This window comes from Nothoprocta perdicaria, unplaced genomic scaffold (genome assembly GCF_003342845.1).
Source record: "Nothoprocta perdicaria isolate Ctin4 unplaced genomic scaffold, notPer1 scaffold_3, whole genome shotgun sequence".
Taxonomy (NCBI): Eukaryota; Metazoa; Chordata; class Aves; order Tinamiformes; family Tinamidae; genus Nothoprocta; species Nothoprocta perdicaria.
In genome coordinates, this window is record NW_020455532.1 from 6,108,395 (window position 1) to 6,127,632 (window position 19,238).

The 19,238-nt window shown below is 43.9% G+C and overlaps 2 protein-coding genes across 3 annotated transcripts in view; both read right to left on the reverse strand.

The window, feature by feature from the left end:
• The window catches only part of NFATC2 (nuclear factor of activated T cells 2), an 82,549-nt gene extending 81,996 nt beyond the window's left edge, over nt 1-553 (reverse strand). For both annotated transcript variants that reach the window (XM_026042072.1, XM_026042073.1), the window contains exon 1: nt 490-553. In XM_026042072.1, coding sequence (XP_025897857.1) covers nt 490-553 — 64 coding nt within the window. The remainder of the gene's footprint in view (nt 1-489) is intronic.
• A 13,952-nt stretch (nt 554-14,505) lies between these two features.
• ATP9A (ATPase phospholipid transporting 9A (putative)) overlaps nt 14,506-19,238 on the reverse strand; it is a 52,930-nt gene continuing 48,197 nt past the window's right edge. The window contains exon 28 of the mRNA XM_026041921.1: nt 14,506-18,157. Coding sequence (XP_025897706.1) covers nt 18,021-18,157 — 137 coding nt within the window. The 3' untranslated portion in view covers nt 14,506-18,020. The remainder of the gene's footprint in view (nt 18,158-19,238) is intronic.

A 19,238-nucleotide genomic window follows, 5' to 3' on the forward strand; every position in this document is an offset into this window, starting at 1 on the left:
GGACGAGCGGCCGCCGGAACCGGGCTGGCCGCGGGGCCACCGGGCCTGCCCCGACGGAACCGGGCTCGTCCCGAGGGCAGCGGGACCGCCGGCCCGGCCGCAGCTCCGCGGAGCCCGCGCAAGGAGCCTGTAACGGCTGAGCCGCCGAGCGGGACAAGGAGCAGAAGGGTTAAGCGGCCGGGGGGGGCAGCAAGCGGGATCCCCCAGTGATGCGGGAAGAGGAGAGTCCCGCTGGCTGGAGGTTAAAGGAGGTTTCACCAGACCGAGTTATATCGTCTCCGCGGAGTGCTCCAACCTCAACCTGAACCCCACTCAATCCCTTCCCCAAGGGACCTTCGTGCCATGAACTCTTCCTGCCCACCCCGTGGAGCTGGATCAAGTCCTTGGGCAGGAGAGTGAGGGGCGCAGAGCCCCCCGGCACAGGGGCCGCGCGCAGGGACACACACACACCCCCCACACCGCACCCAGCAAGGAGCTGTAAGATCCTACCTTGATCCATAGACCTCATGATGTGGTGGTAGGGTACCAGCCTACAGGCAGTTTCTCTCTGCATCGGGAATTAAAAAAAAAAAAAAAAAAATCAATAGTAGAAAAAAAATTAAAAAAAATAAAAAAAAAACTTGTTTAAACCATGTTCAACCAATGCTGCCCAGACAGAGGGAACCCCTCTTGCTCGCCTCCTCCGTAAGCGTTTGGAGGTGCAAAGAGGGATCCGAACTGGGCTGAGCTTGTTCCTGAAGTGAAGTCAGTTCTCTGCTCTGAGATGAGGGTTACTAGAGAGGGAAAGGCCACTTCCTTCCCTGCTCCGAGTGTTTATAGTCTTTGAATGCTGTAAAATAACGGGATTCCCTCACTGTTTCCTCCTGTTTATCCCAGTGCCATGGAAACCCTTGGATCGCCTCCATCTCCCAAACTGAGGGCTTTCCTGCAAACTTCACATTCAGGAATCCATGACGTCTCCCAGCTCCGGGCCAAGGCAGCTCTGCGGCTTTCTCAGTCTGCAGCACAAGCACTTAATTGTTGAGCAGAAAGTTAGAGAGCGAGAAAGAAAGAAATATGGATGATGTTAAAAATCCCAGAGTGTGCTCTTTAAACAAAACTTGCAGGCACTGCTAAACTTTTCAAAGCAACAGGGCTTCTGTGCAGAAGTTTTCCTTCTTCCCAGCAGAGACAAGCTCAGGCTGCTGCTGCTTTTACCTTTGAATAAATCATTCAGAAAACTCAAGTCCCAAGCTTGTATTTATGTCTTTCTATTTGCCAGCACCCTATTAATACCCATCTTGTTACTGGCACTGGCTTTGGCTTCTAATTACCACTGGTTCAATTCTTTACCCAGAAGATGAAAAAAAAAAATCGGTTTATTTGTTTAGTGGCATTTCACAGACCTCTGGTTGTTGCTATTTTTAGGGCATTTAGAAAGTGAGAGGAGCAACCCCATGGCTTTCCACTGATACACGTGGAGCTCAGCAAGAATGAAATAGCCAAGGAAGCCTCCGAAACCAAGACAACCCTCCTGTGTTTACACGTACTATGTATAAACAGGAAAATAAAGCAAAAGAAAACAGGAAAATAAAGTCAAAGATATTGTGAAGTGTGTGCTGYCTTACAATGTATAGTTTTCCCTGTTAATGTTAACAAGCATCTGCCTCCGATCTTTCCTGGATACAGTGGCTGCGTGCAACTGGACTTGCATATATTTTTTCCAGAAGAGATCAAGAGTTCAGATATATAAAATGCTTCATCTGGGACCTTGACAGCTCTGCAGATGCTCGGCGTTTGCGTATAATCCGACCAGTCTTCGGCATGTACATTTTCAATAGGGATGGCCGTCGGGGTCAGCGTCTCGGATAGCAAACGGGAGTGAGTCACTTTGCAGATGGACTTGGCCCGGAGCTGCATGGAGGGCTGGCTGGCACCCGCACGACATTTCCATTTTTCACTCTCTGAGTCCCAAAATCGACTCGAAGGAGGTATCACAATCAAACTTTCTGCTTCTCGAGTTTGTTGTCTTGCAGGCTAGCAACTGTGGGCCGGCCAGGGAAAGTCAGTGCACCTCACTTTCCTAGCCCGGCTCTTTTTTGGACGTGCTGAGGCGGAAATACCTTCCGCAGCTCCACAGGCCTGTTATGTAACACACTCACAGTGACCCTCGCAGCGAGAGGGAGCCCATCCTCAGGGATGGCCCACGGCCACGGGGGTCTAAGAACATCTAACAAAGATGCTGCAGCACCAACGGAGGCTCCCTGATGGAGCCCAGCTCACGGCCACCCCGGCACCACACCTGAGTTAATCACAACTCCCATCTGGGACAAGAGCTAGCTGGGGATTTATAAACTCCCAAAGAATACGCTGTCTGGAAGCCTCTTCTTTCCCTCCCCACAAAAAACCCTGTACCATTAGGGACCTGTGATGCGTTTTGCTCTTCAGTAACCAAGGTTGTTAGCAAACTTTGCTGGTGGCCCCTTTGCAGTAGTTTTCTCTCAGTTATTCCATGCCAGGCTCTGCAGAAGCATCCCCTGAGCACCAGAGATTTATTGCAGTGGGCTCAAAAAGGCAAAAAAACCCTATGCGCAAACCTAGGAACTCCGTGTATTAACAGTCCTCCGAACTGACCACTCTGAAGCCACAATGATCACAAGGGACCACCACAATGATCACCAGCAGGGACCACCTGCACCAGCCCTGGTGCTGCTCCTCTACAAGCCTCGGGCCCTGTCACTGTCTGCGAGCCTCTGTGCCACTCGATAAACACTAGGGCTCCTCCCTATCGAAGCAAAACACGTATTTTCACTCTTCTAGCAAGCTCAAGACCAGACCCACTACTTGCATCCACTGCTGCTTTAAAGTGAAGCTGGAGCAACTTGATCCTATTGCAAAATATTAAGGGGAACCATAGATAACTGTTTGCTCAGACAGAAATGCAGAACTTTTGCCGGAGCTCCCTCCATGCCTCCCAACCCCTGACCATGACACCAACTCACCCCCCCAGCATCACCTGCAATAACCACACTGAGAAAGCAGCAGAGAGGCAGGAGCAAGAGTTAACATTAAAGCAGAGCTGAGGGTAAATAATTAAGGAAGGGGCGAGCTGGGTGCAGGAGCAGGGAGATGAGAGCAGCTGGGAAGGGCTGTGAGTGCCACGTGCTGCCAAAGGGTATCCCAGAGCGAGCGGAGAATGGGCTACCCCGACGGAAAGCTTCACCTCCTCCCACGCCGAGCTATAATCGGGGGAGCTCGGTGGTTATGGCACACAGGTTGGCTTCCCTAGGCTGCACCAGTTAAAAATACAATGTCTTTCTTTTAATAGCTCAGTTTGATCGGCTCCTGCTAGTTCACATGACAGGGTTTTCCTAAAATATCTTCTTCCACCAAGTTTTTTCCAACTTAAAAATGCTGAATCCTGCTACCCAAATTAAACTCAGTGCAAAGTGAGGAAGAAAAAAAAAAAAAAAAGAGAGAGAGGGCTGGCGGCGGCCTCGGCACTGCTAGCATTCCCCAAACCAGCATATGACACAACTGTAAGATTTCCAAGGCTTTTGGAGAGTTCAGCGAGAGAATCGTGTCCTCCATTGGCTGCAGCTTCACGGCTGAGTTAAACTTTCCTGATGGAACCTTTCTCCATCTGGCTGCTGCTCCCAGAGCTTTGTGAGTGGCCATGGAGGAGAAGGGGGATATAGTTCAAGTCTTATATAACTGTACAAGCTGGATGCGGGGGCAGAGACTTTCCCTAGAAACGAGAGATTTTTATATATATATAGTTATTTTTAGCTTCCTTTTCAAAGGAAGGCCAAATACCTCCGACTTTCCTTTGCTTTCTTATTTTGGTATCACTAAGGGATTTTATTTTTGGAGGTAAGGAGTTATTTATAGCTAATATTTAGAGCTATTTATTCCCTCTTCAGGAGGGCACTTCCTCTGCCTTTGAGGGGCGCATTCTGGACCACATCCCTACCCCCCAAAATCAGCCCTCTCCCCCCACCATGCGCGGGGCTCCTTCCCAGGCTGGCTGYGAGCAGAGCGGCATTTTTAGGACAGGGAGGAGCGCGCGCGACTCCCGGCCCCAACCTGGCCCCRGCCAAGGGAGCAGCTTTAGGGAGCGATGCTGTCACTGCAGCAGCCCCTGGCCAAGCACATTGCAGAGCGATGCCTCGCTGCTGGATGGAGGATGCAGAGAGAGGGGCTGGGACGTCACCCTACTGAGAACAGGGCCACCGTGCAGCCCTCTGCAGGCAGCGCTCACAGCAAAGGTCTCCCTGGCTGGGACATTTGCAATAAAACCAAAATGGCACCATTTCTGTTCTTTTTTTTTTTTCTGTTTTTATAAACGTCTCTCCCATGCTCTCCAGGAGATAAGACATCAAGGCTTCCTGAGGATGTGCTCTCAGGCCACTGGGGCAACTGCCCAGGGTTTATCATAATAGACTTCATGGAGACATCTCTATTTTCCACTTGCAAAGGTATTTCAGGCTCACAGCAACAATAAGTATTTTTGACAAAAGCTCATCATCCTTCCAAAGTAAATACAGCTCTCCCCGAACATCACGGACATCGCATACAATGTGTTCCTGAGGACAACCTCAAYGTGTTTAAGGCATTAAGTGGCACTGTGCCTAAACACCAGATTTATACACTCCGTGTGTCTTCACTGCACCTAACCTGGACTCCCAAAGGGAGCCAAACGAGCACCAAATAATTTGACATCTGCAGCTCGGCCTGCTCAAGTAACGCAAACCGGCATCTCCTGGCATTTGCCTTACAGTCCTAGAGCACTATGGCTAAGGAAATCATGTTACCAACTTAAGCTCACTTCTGACAATGCACTTGTCTGAATAACATATTCAGTCACTTAATTAAGTTACAAACAGAGTGTCTGATCTTGTAATGAGCTCCACGTGGCCCGGGGAATCCGCCCACATACAGCTCGCAGAGAAAGATTGGAACTGGAGTTGCTTGAATTTTTCCCATCAGAACATTTTTTCCAAATGAGAAAGAGCTTTTCATCTAAAATGAAAATTGGTTGAAATTTTCTGTTTTTTCAATAAAACCCAATAAACTGAAAAGATATTTTTTGAGTTAAAGTACTTTTTTAAAAAAAAAGAAAAAGAAAAAGGGAGAATTGTCTTTTAATAAAAGGGTTCTTGTTTGAAAAATTAAAAATAATTTTTTATAAGAATGATTTTTTTTTCAACAAAGGCAGTTGCAGAAAACAAAACCACAAATAAAAAAGATATTGAAGAAAGTGTAAAGAACATTCTTGCTCTTCCCCCTCCCCTCAAAAATTTCCTGTAAAGGAAAAAATAGATGTCTTTCAACTCACTCACAGAACAATAGGGTCCCATTCTCGCTGACTTTACTCAGGCAGTTCTTCAATTAGAGTCCTATTATGGGACCAGGAGGATGTAATTATTTCAGTTGGCCTGATATAATACCATCCTAGGCTACAGTTTTCCATTTTACCTACTACTGTGTCTGGCTCCTAGAAATATGGAGGACTCCAGCCAGGGCAGGACATCTGCAAAGCAGTCACAAGGCTGCTCATAACCCCTTGCGTATGGGAATGTCCAACACCTTCATGTCAGGTTCTCCTGCTCTGCACCTGCAGCAATAGGAAGAGCAATTCTGAACTACAGCCCCTCACCAAACCAGATCTCTTTTTTGCAGCCGAGAACAGAAGAGACAGCACTGCCAGACCCAACTGTTGGAGTGTGTGAATTCATGAGATCCTGAAGAAGAGGGAAGCTGCCCAACAGGTAGACAGAAGGCGACAATTTTCTCCTTGAGGGGCCTTTTTTTGATCTCAATAAGACATTTCCTATAATGTGCTAAGGGCCATATCACTCCTGAAGGTTCATTTTGTGGGGGCACAGGGACAGACTCCTCATTAACCACCAACCACATTTACCTGTGCTGAAGATAAACGCAATCATTCAGCTGAATCTGAAAATCCAGAGAGGAGCAAAGCCAAAGGAAGCGTCATGGGAAGCAAAAGAGATGAAGAGACAATCCTATCGCCCGCAGAAGATCCCAGGGAGCATCTCTGCACAGTGCTTCAAAGGAGCCACTTTAGGGAAGGTTCTGCTCGCAGTGGGACAAGGGACAAGTCAGCCAGGAAAAGCAACRTTTCTGGAAGGTACAAAGGGATTGAGAACTTTGCAAGCAGGATTCAAATGTGACAGTTTAGAAATAAAAGGATTAAATTGATTTACTGGATGTAAATGGCACTAGATCCACTCCAAATCTGAAATTCAGTTAGTGCACTCTGATTCAGCAAACGTGTCCGAGAAGGGATGTTTATACTCCATGATTTACATTTCTATCTAAACATCAAACATTGTTTTCAGGGAACACTTAAGCTCTTCAGATTGGCACTGCCTTACAAGCTGCTATCAATGATTAGGTTAACAGCTCCAAGTCTCTTTGCAAACAAGTATGTAGGATAAAATTGAACCATAAGCTTCTTAAAAAAAAAATTAGAAAAGCTAATTAAATAGCAACAATAAAATCCCAGGATTTTGTTTGTGGCCAAGAGCAAGATGCTTGTTTCTTGCTGAAGATATCTTGTCTTGAAGACTATAAAACCATASAATGCAAAAATAATGCAATAACAACAACAAAACCCTATGGTTTTAAATAATGTTCAGAGAAAGAAGCACAGCCAAACAGAGCAATTACTTGTTGGAATAATTAGGAGGAGCCATAACTGCGTTTGGGAGTTGAAGGGAACAAAGGCAAGTAAACTGTGTTTTACAATTTACCTGTTTCTTTCAGTGCTTAAGTCAATGAAATTGCAGTTGCCAGGCTGCATTTTAAGAACAGATCCCCAAAAAGCAGCTATGCATGAGAAGCACCTGAATAATTCTTTAACTTCTTAACACTGGATTTTTACCCTTGTCAAGTTAGGAATTTCCCATTTCTAATTAACCCCCCCGCTAAGCACCTTCCCATGGAGTTACTGCAGAGTGAGGAGCGAATTCGAAGGGGTCCTTCTGACTGCAGAGAAAACGAGCACTTTTCCYTGCTGTCATAGCAAAAGGTGATGCTCTTTTATACAAAAAGCACCAACYAAATTTCACTTATGCATAGATAGCATTAGTTTCAGTTACCCTAGTACACGAGTTAGTTTCTTAATTCTAACAACAACCTGTACCATAGGTCTGTGGTGGAAACCCTGATGCAGTCATTTTTATATTACACAACAGCTAAACTWACTAATGATGATAACAAAAGGCTAATTACTGTTTTGGATAGGTAGTGCTACCACTTTAATATCACCGCCAGGATAAGGGCATCTGATGTGATATCCTAAGCACCATTTACGATTCGTTACCGGGGCCCTGGCCACACCCAGCTGCTAATCTAGAATTTCACACATTTAATGAACTTCATATTTGAAATATGTAGTCTGTAAAATCTGATTTACGCTGTTGTTAAAATGGTTGTTGGCGTTTGAAGGAAAATATATTTTAAAGTGTGTATTTGTGTACAGGTTTTTTYCCCCCCCTAAAAAAACCCAAAGCCAGTCATTAATTTACCCTAAAACATATAAAATGTTCCCTCCAACATAATTTCTAGTGTAGTATTTCTTTCAGCACCTCAGATTTAGTTGCTCTGTTTCTTCAGGAGCAACTGCATTCAGTTATATAAAGAATTAGAAAGCCCTTGCAATGTGATTGTAGGTACTTCAGACAGTAAGTTAACTTGACAAGTCAGTTCATGATGGAGTCCAGGGTCTATAATTACTACTCACCTGCCACCATCATAAAAACGCCGCATTAGGTCAGTTCTTGCTTGGGCCATGCGAGAGGTACCTYGCAATTCTAGTTCATTCAGGAGTGTTAGCATTTTATTGGAAGTTAACACCTGATATTTCCTTCAGGCTCTGGTTTTACTGAATGCTTTGCAGCGTTATGTTCTTTGAGGCTGGAAGGGCAACGGGAGCTGAAAGAAAGAGGAGTGGGAGAACTTATAAATCACTTTGCAGCACGATACCCTCATGGTGAAAGATCACAGAAAGACACATGGGCTGGTGAAGGAAATAGCTGTCATTCAGACATGAAATACAAGATGTTTCTTTCTGTTGAGGACTATTTATGGTGAACACTGCACCTGCAAAAATTARTTCCACACTTCAGTAACAAAGACGCACAAGAATTAAAGTTGGACTCAAACAAAAATGGCCAGAATCACTAAAGGTGTGAATGACCATGACCTGTCTGTTTACAGTTTACACCAGCCATGGATMTTTAACCAAAATATCAGCACAATGCACTTTTTTCAGTGTTAATTTTGCAAAGGTTTTTCTCCACAAATATTGCAAATAGCAACTTCATTTAGAAAATTTGTTTTTCTGGACCGTTTCTGCTCATACAAAGGAAAGATCAGATGTTAAAATAAGATCATCAAGAGGCTTGAAACTTCCAAAAAGCAAAACCAAGCAACTTTATATCAAACTGTAGCCTGTAGAGAGGTGCCTGGGAAATTCTGGCATTGCTTTCAACCTAAAATGTAAACTGTCACTTGGGTTAATTTATCTGGACCCAGCTAAAAGGGAGCAATGCATCTTGATGAATAAATAAAAGGATACTAAAGATTGGAAAGATGTGTATCCAGAGAAGGCTGGATACACAAATAGATGAGGGTTGATAATGTCTAACCTTGGCCTTGTAGAAATCTCTTTTTTTGTTTTATAGTCCAGCTGTCAGGGTGGAGAAGGTCCAAATTCCTATGCCACACTGTGAATCACWGATAAATGCTGCTTTAGCATAGTTAAGAGCAGACAACCATAGTGGAGAACCTATTTAAGTGTGGTTGAGCTTCTCCTCCTCCACGGATTTTGCTTACCTTGAACACACACAGGTGGAGATAAAGAGAGCAAGCAGTGCCAGTTTCCAGCTCACAGTTTAGGAGAAAAATCTGCTTTTTCTTCTTTAACCTTATTCACCTTCAATGGCCRAACAACCTTTCTGTTTGTCATTGAGCTTGAAGTATTCGTTCCAGGCTATAATGAAGACAAGACAGCGTATTAAGCACTTAAAGCTACATTAATAAGTGTCAAGATATAACRTGTTGTAGCTATTTTTAAAGATTAAATTGAGGAAAGGATCCCGTGCAGATCAAGCGGGTTGGAAAGGCAGCCACATGCACAGGCAATAGCTGTGTATGTACACRTGGCAAATCAGGCATGACCAGGGACCAGATGACACCCGGAATGCCACAAAACCAGTGTGAGGGACATTAACCTGTGCTGGGCAAAACTGTGCTTTGGTTTCACTAACCGCCAGCACCGCTCCAGCAGCCAGAGCTCTCATCACGGCACCGGAGCCTCCCTGTAAGGGAGCATTGGCAAGAGAACGGTTAAAATGTTGGCTGCTCTTCACTGGGGCTCTGAGATTCTACAGCTCATGGTGGGCTGGTTGTCAAATGTAAGGAGAACAGGATGGAGCCTAATAGTGGTGCAGCTGGAGAGCGTAATAAACGTTTCCAGCAGCGGCCCTCGGGAGAAGTAAGATCCTACCTTGCAGGGAGCCCTTGCTGGCAGTGCCGGGAGCCCATCTGCGAGCACGGCGCTGCTCTGCGAGCCCCAACTCTCTCCTCAGAGGTCCCATCCTGTTTAGCTCTCGGAACATGATCAAAGGCAGCACAAGGTGGTAACAGGGGCCTTCCTGAGCAAGGATGGCAGCGGCAGCCGCGCGGGCCGCGCTGCGGCCATGGCAACGGCGGCGGCCTGACGCAGTGATTCACTGCGAGCCGAGCCGCCCGGCCAGAAAGGAGACCTTGTCCAGCAGAGGCCCTCACCAACGGCCCATGCCCGTCCTCATAAATGTGCCTTTTATTCAAATCCTCGATTCCAAACTTACAAGTGATGCAAAGGAATCCTGCTTCTGCGGACAGCACTGCTTGCCCAGCGGGAGCCCTGGCACCAAGTGACATTTCTTTTCAGGGCTGTTGCATCATTATTATCGAAATAGGTATTGTGCTTCATCAAGCCCATGACATGGCATCAGTGGCATTTTACATGACGCTTTCATTGATGCGAGGCTTATTCTCACTTCAAAGAGGCATTCTGATCAGTCGCAGCCTGCCTCACTTTCTGGCAAATTACACACCGGTAAAATCTGCCCCGAGACAAAATGACTCAGAAGTGACATGCCCTAAAAACGTAAGAGCCAKGTCTCTAGCACAAGGTAGCTCCACTTCATTGCAGACAACACACCTCCTGGAGCAGGATTGGGACACAGCTTGTGGGACGTGCAGCACACGAGCACGTGCCCGGCCCGCTGGATGGCAGGCGCTGCCCTTCCGCACAACCCAACAAGGTGCCGGAGCCAGGGCTGACTAAGCACAGCTCTGCAACACCATCACTCACCTCCGTTCAGGCCCTAATTTACATGGCAGGCAGCTCTACTTTTACCCTGGTAAACAAGTTTCTGGATGTAGTTAAGCTACTCAGAGTGTACATTTAAAATAAAATCTGTTTCACATAAAAGGACAAATGAGAATGACTATTACCCCCCTCCTTAATGCGCTAAATTCTTTTGCACAGATTGTTCTTGTTACTACTTCTTTCTACGAGAGCCGCTGAAGAGCACACAATATTCCTCCTTACGTGCACAGCTGCAACAAGCCAAGGGAAGGAGGCTTTCAAGTGGGAATGTCGTGATTTTAAAGCTCTTTTTTTTGTAATGCACTCACTTACCAAGAGTTAGGTCTTGGGCCACAAAGGGAGAAAAAGAAGCGGGAAGGACACTCTGAGCAAGGCCAGATCGTGCAACTTGCTCATCATCTATGTCTTTAATTACAAGAAGCAGAAACCCGGAGATTCAGCATGTAAATCGAGAGCGCTCCAYGCCACCCAAAGAGTTGCAGGGCAAGGAAACACTAGCTCATGGGCCAAGGAAGCCCCAGTATCTAAACAGGCATTTTACTCCTGTCAGGGTCACCACTGACCTTTGATAGGTGCCAGGGTAGGATTTAATGCCGCAAGTAAGGGCGATCACGCTCAGTGGAGCTTTTGCTTGTTCTGCACCTCTGTCGCTGCAGCAAAGCTCTCGCCACAGTTTTCCTACAACTTGCTGCTCTAGCAAACAGCCATGTAGCACAGATGCTGTTAAGACCTGAAATTCACATTGCAAGATGGATGCAACCCACAACAATTTTACATCTGTAGGTCTGTCAGTCACTATTATACGGAGTTCTTCCTTTTTTGAAAAAAAAAAAAAAGCCTGCAATCACATTCCAAATTGAAGAGGAGACACTTGAATAGAGGTTACCCAAGGAGAATATACATGAGGAATAGAGGAAAGACCTGAAGAGGAGGCACTTACCAGACTGCGTGCAATATTTTAAGTGTGGAGAAGGCCTAATATTTTCTTTTTGCTGCTCATYTTGCTTTCCATATTGTCACGACTCCTGGGTGCATGCTTCGTAAGTGAGACATGGGAGCGGGCGCCCTCGGCTGAAGAGCRCTGGTGATGATAGATGATGATATCGAATGCTGTACATACCGCTGTCATTAGGAGAAAAATCAGGAGGAAAAGGCAGGGGGCATATCAACAAGCTTTTCTGATTCCGCATATATTTTAAACTAAAGAGAAGCTACTATGTTTTAATGAAAGACATAAGGCACAAAGCCGTAAGACATTCAGTGACCAGCCATCACCTATTCTTTTTTTTCTTTTTCTTTTTTTTCTTAAAGGAAGAAAAAAAGAAAAAAGACACCAGTGTATAATACAACCACAACTTGAGAAAAATAAGGCCACTGGCATTCTTTGGTAAAGCCTAGGCTGAAAACTTATCCTGGGATGCGTGATCTTCCAAAAATCTGCCAACTCCTGCAGTGTTCAAACTTCTTGAATGACCACAGCCACATGAAGAATGAAATTAAAACCCACGGAAATCTTTGACATTTCTACTATTATGCAATGTTTGGGTGAAAAAAAAAAATTGCAGAAATTCTCCTTCCTTTTCCAAAGCGAGTTTAGAAAAAACTATTTCTAGCTTTTTTTAATTACACTTTTCACCATTAAAAAGAAACCGTCCATAAATTAAAAGAACCACTAACTAGGACTTATGTAATCCATTTAAAATGGGAAATTGGTAACACTTGGGAGTGAAGTCTGTTATTGTAATTTCTGGAGACTACAGCATTCATTTGAAGTGCACAACATCACAAAAAAAAAGTTGAACATTTGCATTAGCTAGTTTATCCCTCTCCCCACCACTCAAATTTGTTAAGCATGAAAGAGGTTAATATTCTGGCTTCTGTATCTTAATCTAAAAGATTATAATCATCCAAATAATCCAAATCATACAAATTAAACAAAAAAAAATTGATATGATTTTAGCTGAGTTTATAATATAGTTTTTAAGTATTGTTTTAGCTGAATATTGTCTACCAAGTTACAGAATTAGTTTATCTGATCCTGGCTTTTTTTCCTTGAGAATGTTTATAACTATTACATTTTGCATTGAAAGAAAATTATTGCATTATGCTCAGAATCAATGTTATTGAAGTCCTCCCTTTGGAGAATATTCAGTTGCAAATTCCCTCCTCTTCCCGCTGCTTCTGCCATAAAACCCTGTCAGCCAAATCCATCAGATCCATCACTGCTGTGACTATAGCAAAGCAAGTTACACTGCTTAAATCCAACGAATAGAACATCCTAAAAATAGCTGTTCCTAATGATATTGCATCATTGTTTTTTCCAGAAGCAGCACGTATACGTTTCAAGTGAAAGGCCCAATTCTTCTAACTCTCACCAGCGAGTTCTGGCATTACCAGCTCTGTTCTCCACAAGTGAGGGTACACCATTTAGCAAAAAGCATAAGGATAATCTGAGCAGTATCTTCCTATATGAGCTGAGGCTCCTGAAACTGAAGTTTCCATTTGAGGTGAGGTGAATTGAAGGTCTTGGGACACTTGGGTGCTCTGGGACTAGCTGGTTCTAGAAAACGCAGAAAGGCGACGGGCAATCCCAGGGCTGAAGTTCCACCTAGTGGTCAAATTCACACGGTCCTGGGGCCGCAACTGTCTCTAGCAACTTGTCTGGGAGCACATGAGCGTGAGCAAAAAGGCACGGAAGGAGCCAGGCAGGATGAGAGCCTTCCCATGGCCACACTCCGCTCTCTCCAGAGCTTTCCACCTCACCAAACTGCAGGAAAGACCCCAGTGACCTTGCAGGGAGCTGGGTCATGAGCAAGGACAGCAAAAACTGTCATTCCAAACTCTGCTTTGTACACACAGAGCTCCCAACTTCCTTTCTCTCTCTCACAACATCACAGGTCTGTGCTGACCAGTAGAAATTACTGCTCATTGCTCAGTTGTGCATTTCCTAGTCAGCCAAGCAAGAGTCACAAGGCAAATTAACCTACAGATTTCARTCCTGCCAAGCACCTCTTGGACTGACTGCACCACGATTAGCTCAGGTGCCTCATACATGATACATATGAAGGAAATAAAGAAGTTGCATAAAATTTATTTTTCCCACCTTGTTTTACAACATTCCCTTTTAAATTCTTACATATCTGCAACATAGAACTCCACAGAACAATAAATAGCTGGCATTCATATTTCTCTTGAATCAAGAATATTTACATGTTGTTTAACTAGACGACAGGTACAAAACATTGGCATCACAAGTAAATATCATTTTGACACCAGAATCCATTTCTCCAATTAAAAATCAAATTAACATTGTAAAACAATTTTAACAATTAAAAATATTTTGAAAGGCATATAAGTACACAAGTTGTAGTAGGCAGTAATAATGGACCATATTGGCAAAGCTGTAGAACCCAGGATTTCATGCAAATCAAAGACTTAATTATGCAGTAGTTAAATAAATAATGAAATTGCCCATCCACCTCCCCCTGCGAGTTGTCCCTCCTCCAGTGGGAAATGGGTTGGCCCTTAGCCATGCAGCGGTGGAGATGAGTTAACTGCCACCGAGACAGCTGTGTGCACAGGAYTCGTGAGGGTGAAATGCATGCAACTAGTAGCTCATGTACCTGCTCGAGAGCACTGCATGTGCAAACTAAGGTGGAGAAGCTCTTTTTAGGAAAGTAAAGCAAAACACAAGCTTTAGGGATCCACACACCTAACTGGGCAGGGCCCTCGACAACCCCTGCCTACCTATAGCAAGGTTTCCCTTGGGAGTTGCAGGGAGCAAGAGCTCATCATGGCATTAATTGCAATAGCTCAGTAGACTGCAGCAAAGCAAGGGGCTTGGTGCTGCTCAGTTTGGTCGAGCTGCAGCTCTCGGCACATATTTCTCAATGCTGAGAGGACATCAGGGACCTCACTGATCACTCACCAACCCAACGGTGATAAGACACTGTGCAGATTTAGGCTGATGCTTTTGAACAATATGTATCACATTGCAGTTGCATTAGGAGCTGAGCAAAACCACCACGAACAGGACAAGCTTGGCGGCACTTCCAGGTGTGAGCAACGGAAGGGAGGCAACACATAACAGTTAAAGAAAAAACAGAGAAGGTGACAGCAAACCTTGAAATACTACAGTGATGAAGAACAGGACAGGGGTTGTCACAAAACCTATGTGTTAACAAGCCACAGGAGGAAAAGCACCAACCAGACACCTTCCTAAAGCAGCCATGGGAGCAAGGGCCCATAGGCGACATTCACTGCTGTCCCACAGCATCATCCACAGTGGTTGCAAAGCACACAAGTTGTATGAACTGCTACAGTACACCAAATACTGAAACAAAAGCAACAGGAACACAAAATCAATTCTACAAACAAACACGACATTATGCAGAAAAGGCAACGTGCTTCACTCTGCATAAGTGTGGAGCACACTAGAGGAAAAAGATGCAATTAATTTCCAGCAAAGAATACGTTTATTCCAAGGTGTAGTATGAACATATGCATTGAAGTTTGCTTTTAAAAACATTTTTAAAATAATTTAAGGGAAATAGTTTACAGATAGTGCTAAGCATAAAAAACAACAATCATTTCTCATTCCTTATGGTTGTTAGATAGTAGTTTTAATTTTCTGATTGCTTAAAAAAAATGCAATGTGTGCCCAGAGAGAAATTGCTTCCTGGATTTACAACCTTGTGCAAAAAACTAGCTGCAAAGAAACATAAGCCCTACCCCAAAATACAGCTACAGATTACTAGCAATGCCACTAAATATGAGTTCCATATTAAGGTTATGATTCAATAAATATTACTGAAATCACAATTCACTCCCTTTCTTGGTAAAAGCTAGTATTTTGCAAATATGGTCCACTCAGTGTAAACTGTATTGACTTCAGGAAACAGTGAATTCTACCATATATACTTCTCAAATATTTACATACAGTAGCATGGCACTGTTATTCTTGCAGAACATTTAACTACTAATACACAATAGATAGGGACAGGGCTCTTATAAAGATGTATGTAATGTATTTTCCAAAGGACAAGAAAGACTTGACTTGTCTGTCACAAGAAAGTGCCAAAATAGATAGATAGATAAGTAAATAAAAATTGACTGTTATATTCAAATCTACTTAAATCAAATATTGATTGGGGAATCCAGAGTAATCTGCTAGGCTGATGCTATCCAGAAACTGCAGCAAGTCACAATAAAGATGACATCAAGAACCTTTTTAGCAAAGGGGCAAAAACCACACGGGGCTGCTGGCCCTGCTCGCCCATGACAGGGCTCCTCAGGCCCTGCTTTCCTCTGCCAGATAAGCCACTGAAAAATGCAGGACTTTCAGGGCATTTCCCAATTCATGCATACTAGTAAAAAGGGTAGATTTGGGTCTTTGAAACTTTTGGAAAAGTTTAGAAAAGACAGACAGACAAGGTTTAAAATCATTACTGAAAAGATGTATACTGAATATTAGCAAAGTGTCCCTAGTGGTCAGGGTGTTTATAAGGGTGGTTGCTTAGAATTAGGACCCCACAAAAGAGCCTCGTCAGAAGACAGCACAAAAGAAAAGCCCTTCTTTGAGATCTAAGGGTTTGCCATTCTTACTCCTCTAGGATTTTGAAACATAACTTTCTAAATTGAGCACACAAAGAGGACCCCACTGAAACCAGCCTTTTTTGACTGTAACAGCTCCCAATCCACACTCATCTAAAGCACAAGTTCCACYCCCAAAGGTGACATCACCTATCACCTGTATGGACTTGATTGCCTCTCTTCCCTGAAGAGAGGGGCTTCATCTTGCTACTTGGATGAAGTAGCGAGAGCCTTCACTCTCAAAAAACTCCCATTTATCATTAAGTTTCTGTTCACAGCAGTTGTTAAGTCTGTTTCAATAAAGCAGTATATAACAGAGATTACCATGAGATCCTTATGCAAATACCAGACACATTCAGCATAGTTACAACTACATGATTTTCGTCTCTCAGCAGCAGTAGATGGCACCCTTTGGTCCTCCATCCCTGACACCACTGCTGTTTACTCTCTAGGTTTCTTAAGGAAAGCTAAACCCTCTCCTCCAAAGACTGGGTGTATGGGTGTATGACTTTTCCCTTCCTCTCAGTCTGAGCCAAAGCACAATGAATTTTTCCAGTTTTTCTCCAGATCTTTTGGAAGTTGCTTCACCTCTTCGTTGATATTTACTCAAATAAATTTAGCAATTTAGAACATTGGCTATGTTGTGCAAAGCCTTCYTTAAAGCACTTGCCACACACTAGCCACAAAAAACACAGCTTTTTAGGTCTGCAAATTCAAGATGTGCCACTATGGGTCAAACAGAGGCTCCATCTCTCCTTTTAAAACAAATCTCACATTTTCCACCCCAATTTTCATAAGAGAGCTTTTCCCATGGTATTGTGCTGCTTGTGACAGTGAGACCCCTGCAGCAATGGCAACAGAAGCTGGTGCTCCACTGAGAGGGCCCAGGATGGCACACTCACTGAGTATTTTGAAGCTTAAAAAAATAATAAATCTAGTTTGCTCTGCACACTGGCCTCATACCTGTGATACAGCCTCCATGCTGCCTTTCTTATCCAAGCTTGATTTTTAGMGCAAGTTCTCAAGAACTGCCTCTCTGTAGAGATCGTGTCACGAACATCATCCACSTAGGAGCGCCTCAGCTTATTTGTGGCTCATCTTCACTGTATCATCCTAACAGGAAACAGACTTTGTGTAGCTGTGCAGAGCAGCAGCTCCCTGACCTTTGCTTTCGGTCTCCAAGGATTCGAGACACGTCTGCTGCATTGTCTGCAGAGCCGCAYGGGACACTTCTCACGTTGTCAACACACTTTAAGGCTGATCAGCTGCAAATTTGTTTCCAACAGGGGTTTTTAATTTAGATAATTTTCTCCTATACAAATAAACAGAGAGTAAAGTTGTTATGTCACCAGATCCTTTCAACAGGAAGCACAAAAGCTAAACAAAAGGGATTTTTCTTCACTTTGGGTTGAATTTTCCTCTATCAATGGCTGGATACCACCAAAAACACAAGACTGACCACAGTCCAAATGAAGAAAAATCTTGAACAGGCTTAAATTCTCAAATGTGTATAGATCTGATGTTGGGAGAATGGCATGGCACAAATCAGGAATTGCCTGTCAGCAAGACAGTGCATCACCTACAGTAAAGATTTTCCGAGACAGAAAAAGAATGTACCTACTTGAGTCAAAAAGATAAATAATATAAAACAACACAACACCACGTAAGGAACATCACAGATACTTAAAAAGTAACTTAAAATTTTCATCACATATAAACTTCAAGGTCAGATAGCAGCTTTCGGATACTCTGCATCACACATGAGAAACCAATCATCATTGCAGTTGCATGCATTTTACCTCAAATAAGTTGAACAAAAGTGACAAAAATTGGATGAAGTAGCGAGAGCCTTCACTCTCAAAAARYTCCCATTAAGTTTCTGTTCACGGCAGTTGTTAAGTCTGTTTCAATAAAGCAGCATATAACAGAGATTACCATGAGATCCTTACGCAAATACCAGACGCATTCAGCATAGTTACAACTACATGATTTTCGTCTCTCAGCCATGTGCAGGATTTGTCTSTGGTGGGCAAGGACAGTGGTCCTATGACGTGAGCTTTGAATAGCTCGGGGGAGAAAACCTTCGCCGCAGGTACTTGAGGACGTAGAGGGGCAGGCAGCTCACCAGGGTGATGACTGTCACCTTCCATAAGAACGACAGGGTTGCAATGAAGTAAACATCTGTTTAAAAAAAGAGGAGAAAAAATGAGAGGGAAAAAAAGGCACAAAAATCAACGAAAATGGGAAGTAGTTTTGGGAGAAGCTTGAGAGAGAAATATAATCTGGCAGCCTCACCTTTCCAGATGCACAAAAGCTCAAAAACCCTATAGTTTGTTTCCTTGCTCTCTTTCTCCTTCACCAAAGACACAAGATTTCTACATACACAGTCCTCATGAGATTCCAGCAGGGCATATAATTCATCACAGGCAAGTTACACAGACATAAGCCCCGTATGAAACAGGGCTATCCATCTTCTGGCACTAGTGAGCTTTCTTTAAATGCCCTGCTTGCGAGCTGACTCCGGGGGTTCCTGTCTTCTGCATGCCTGGTATTCCAGCAAATCATTCAGTTATGGTATCTTGGAAGCAATGCAGGAAGAGCTGGAGGGCTCATTCAAAATGGAGCCAGTATATTCATATGCAAAAGATTCAGATATATCGCATTGGGAAGTYATCCTCACTGTCCTCAGAGCTCGCAGAGCTTTATGGAACTAGCAGTGACATCTTGTGGTTCCTGACTGAACAGTAAAACAACCTTTAGCGAGCTGGAATTTGCCAGCTATGAGGAGAACGTGGAATTCCTCATCCTATTTCCTTTTGCAAGGGACATGAGAAGTATTAACTCTGTTTCACACAAATGGTAGGGGAGTGGGGAGGGAAAACAAACATGGTAAGAGAAKGGTCCCCTTGAAGCAAAGAGAATTAGGAAGTTTTACAAGGCAGCCACTTCACCCAGTTAAAAGCCGAAACCCTTCAAGCCAACGATACGGGCTCATATTTTTCAGATTCAAGTTCAGTTCCCACAGGGAAACAAAGACCGTTAGTGTAATGACAGTTTATATGTGGTAGACCTCTGAGAGTAAGGGCGAGATTTCCTGGGCAACACATAATTTACTGACCATCTTCACCTCCTCTAGTGCTTGGCTATGAGCAGGAACGATCTCTAAAGTGCCTCCAAATCAAAGAGACTTTATTCCTTTCAGAACCACTGTAATTGTAACTGTGCTGACTTCATCAGAGCCTTTAGGCTCAATTCATGCCCT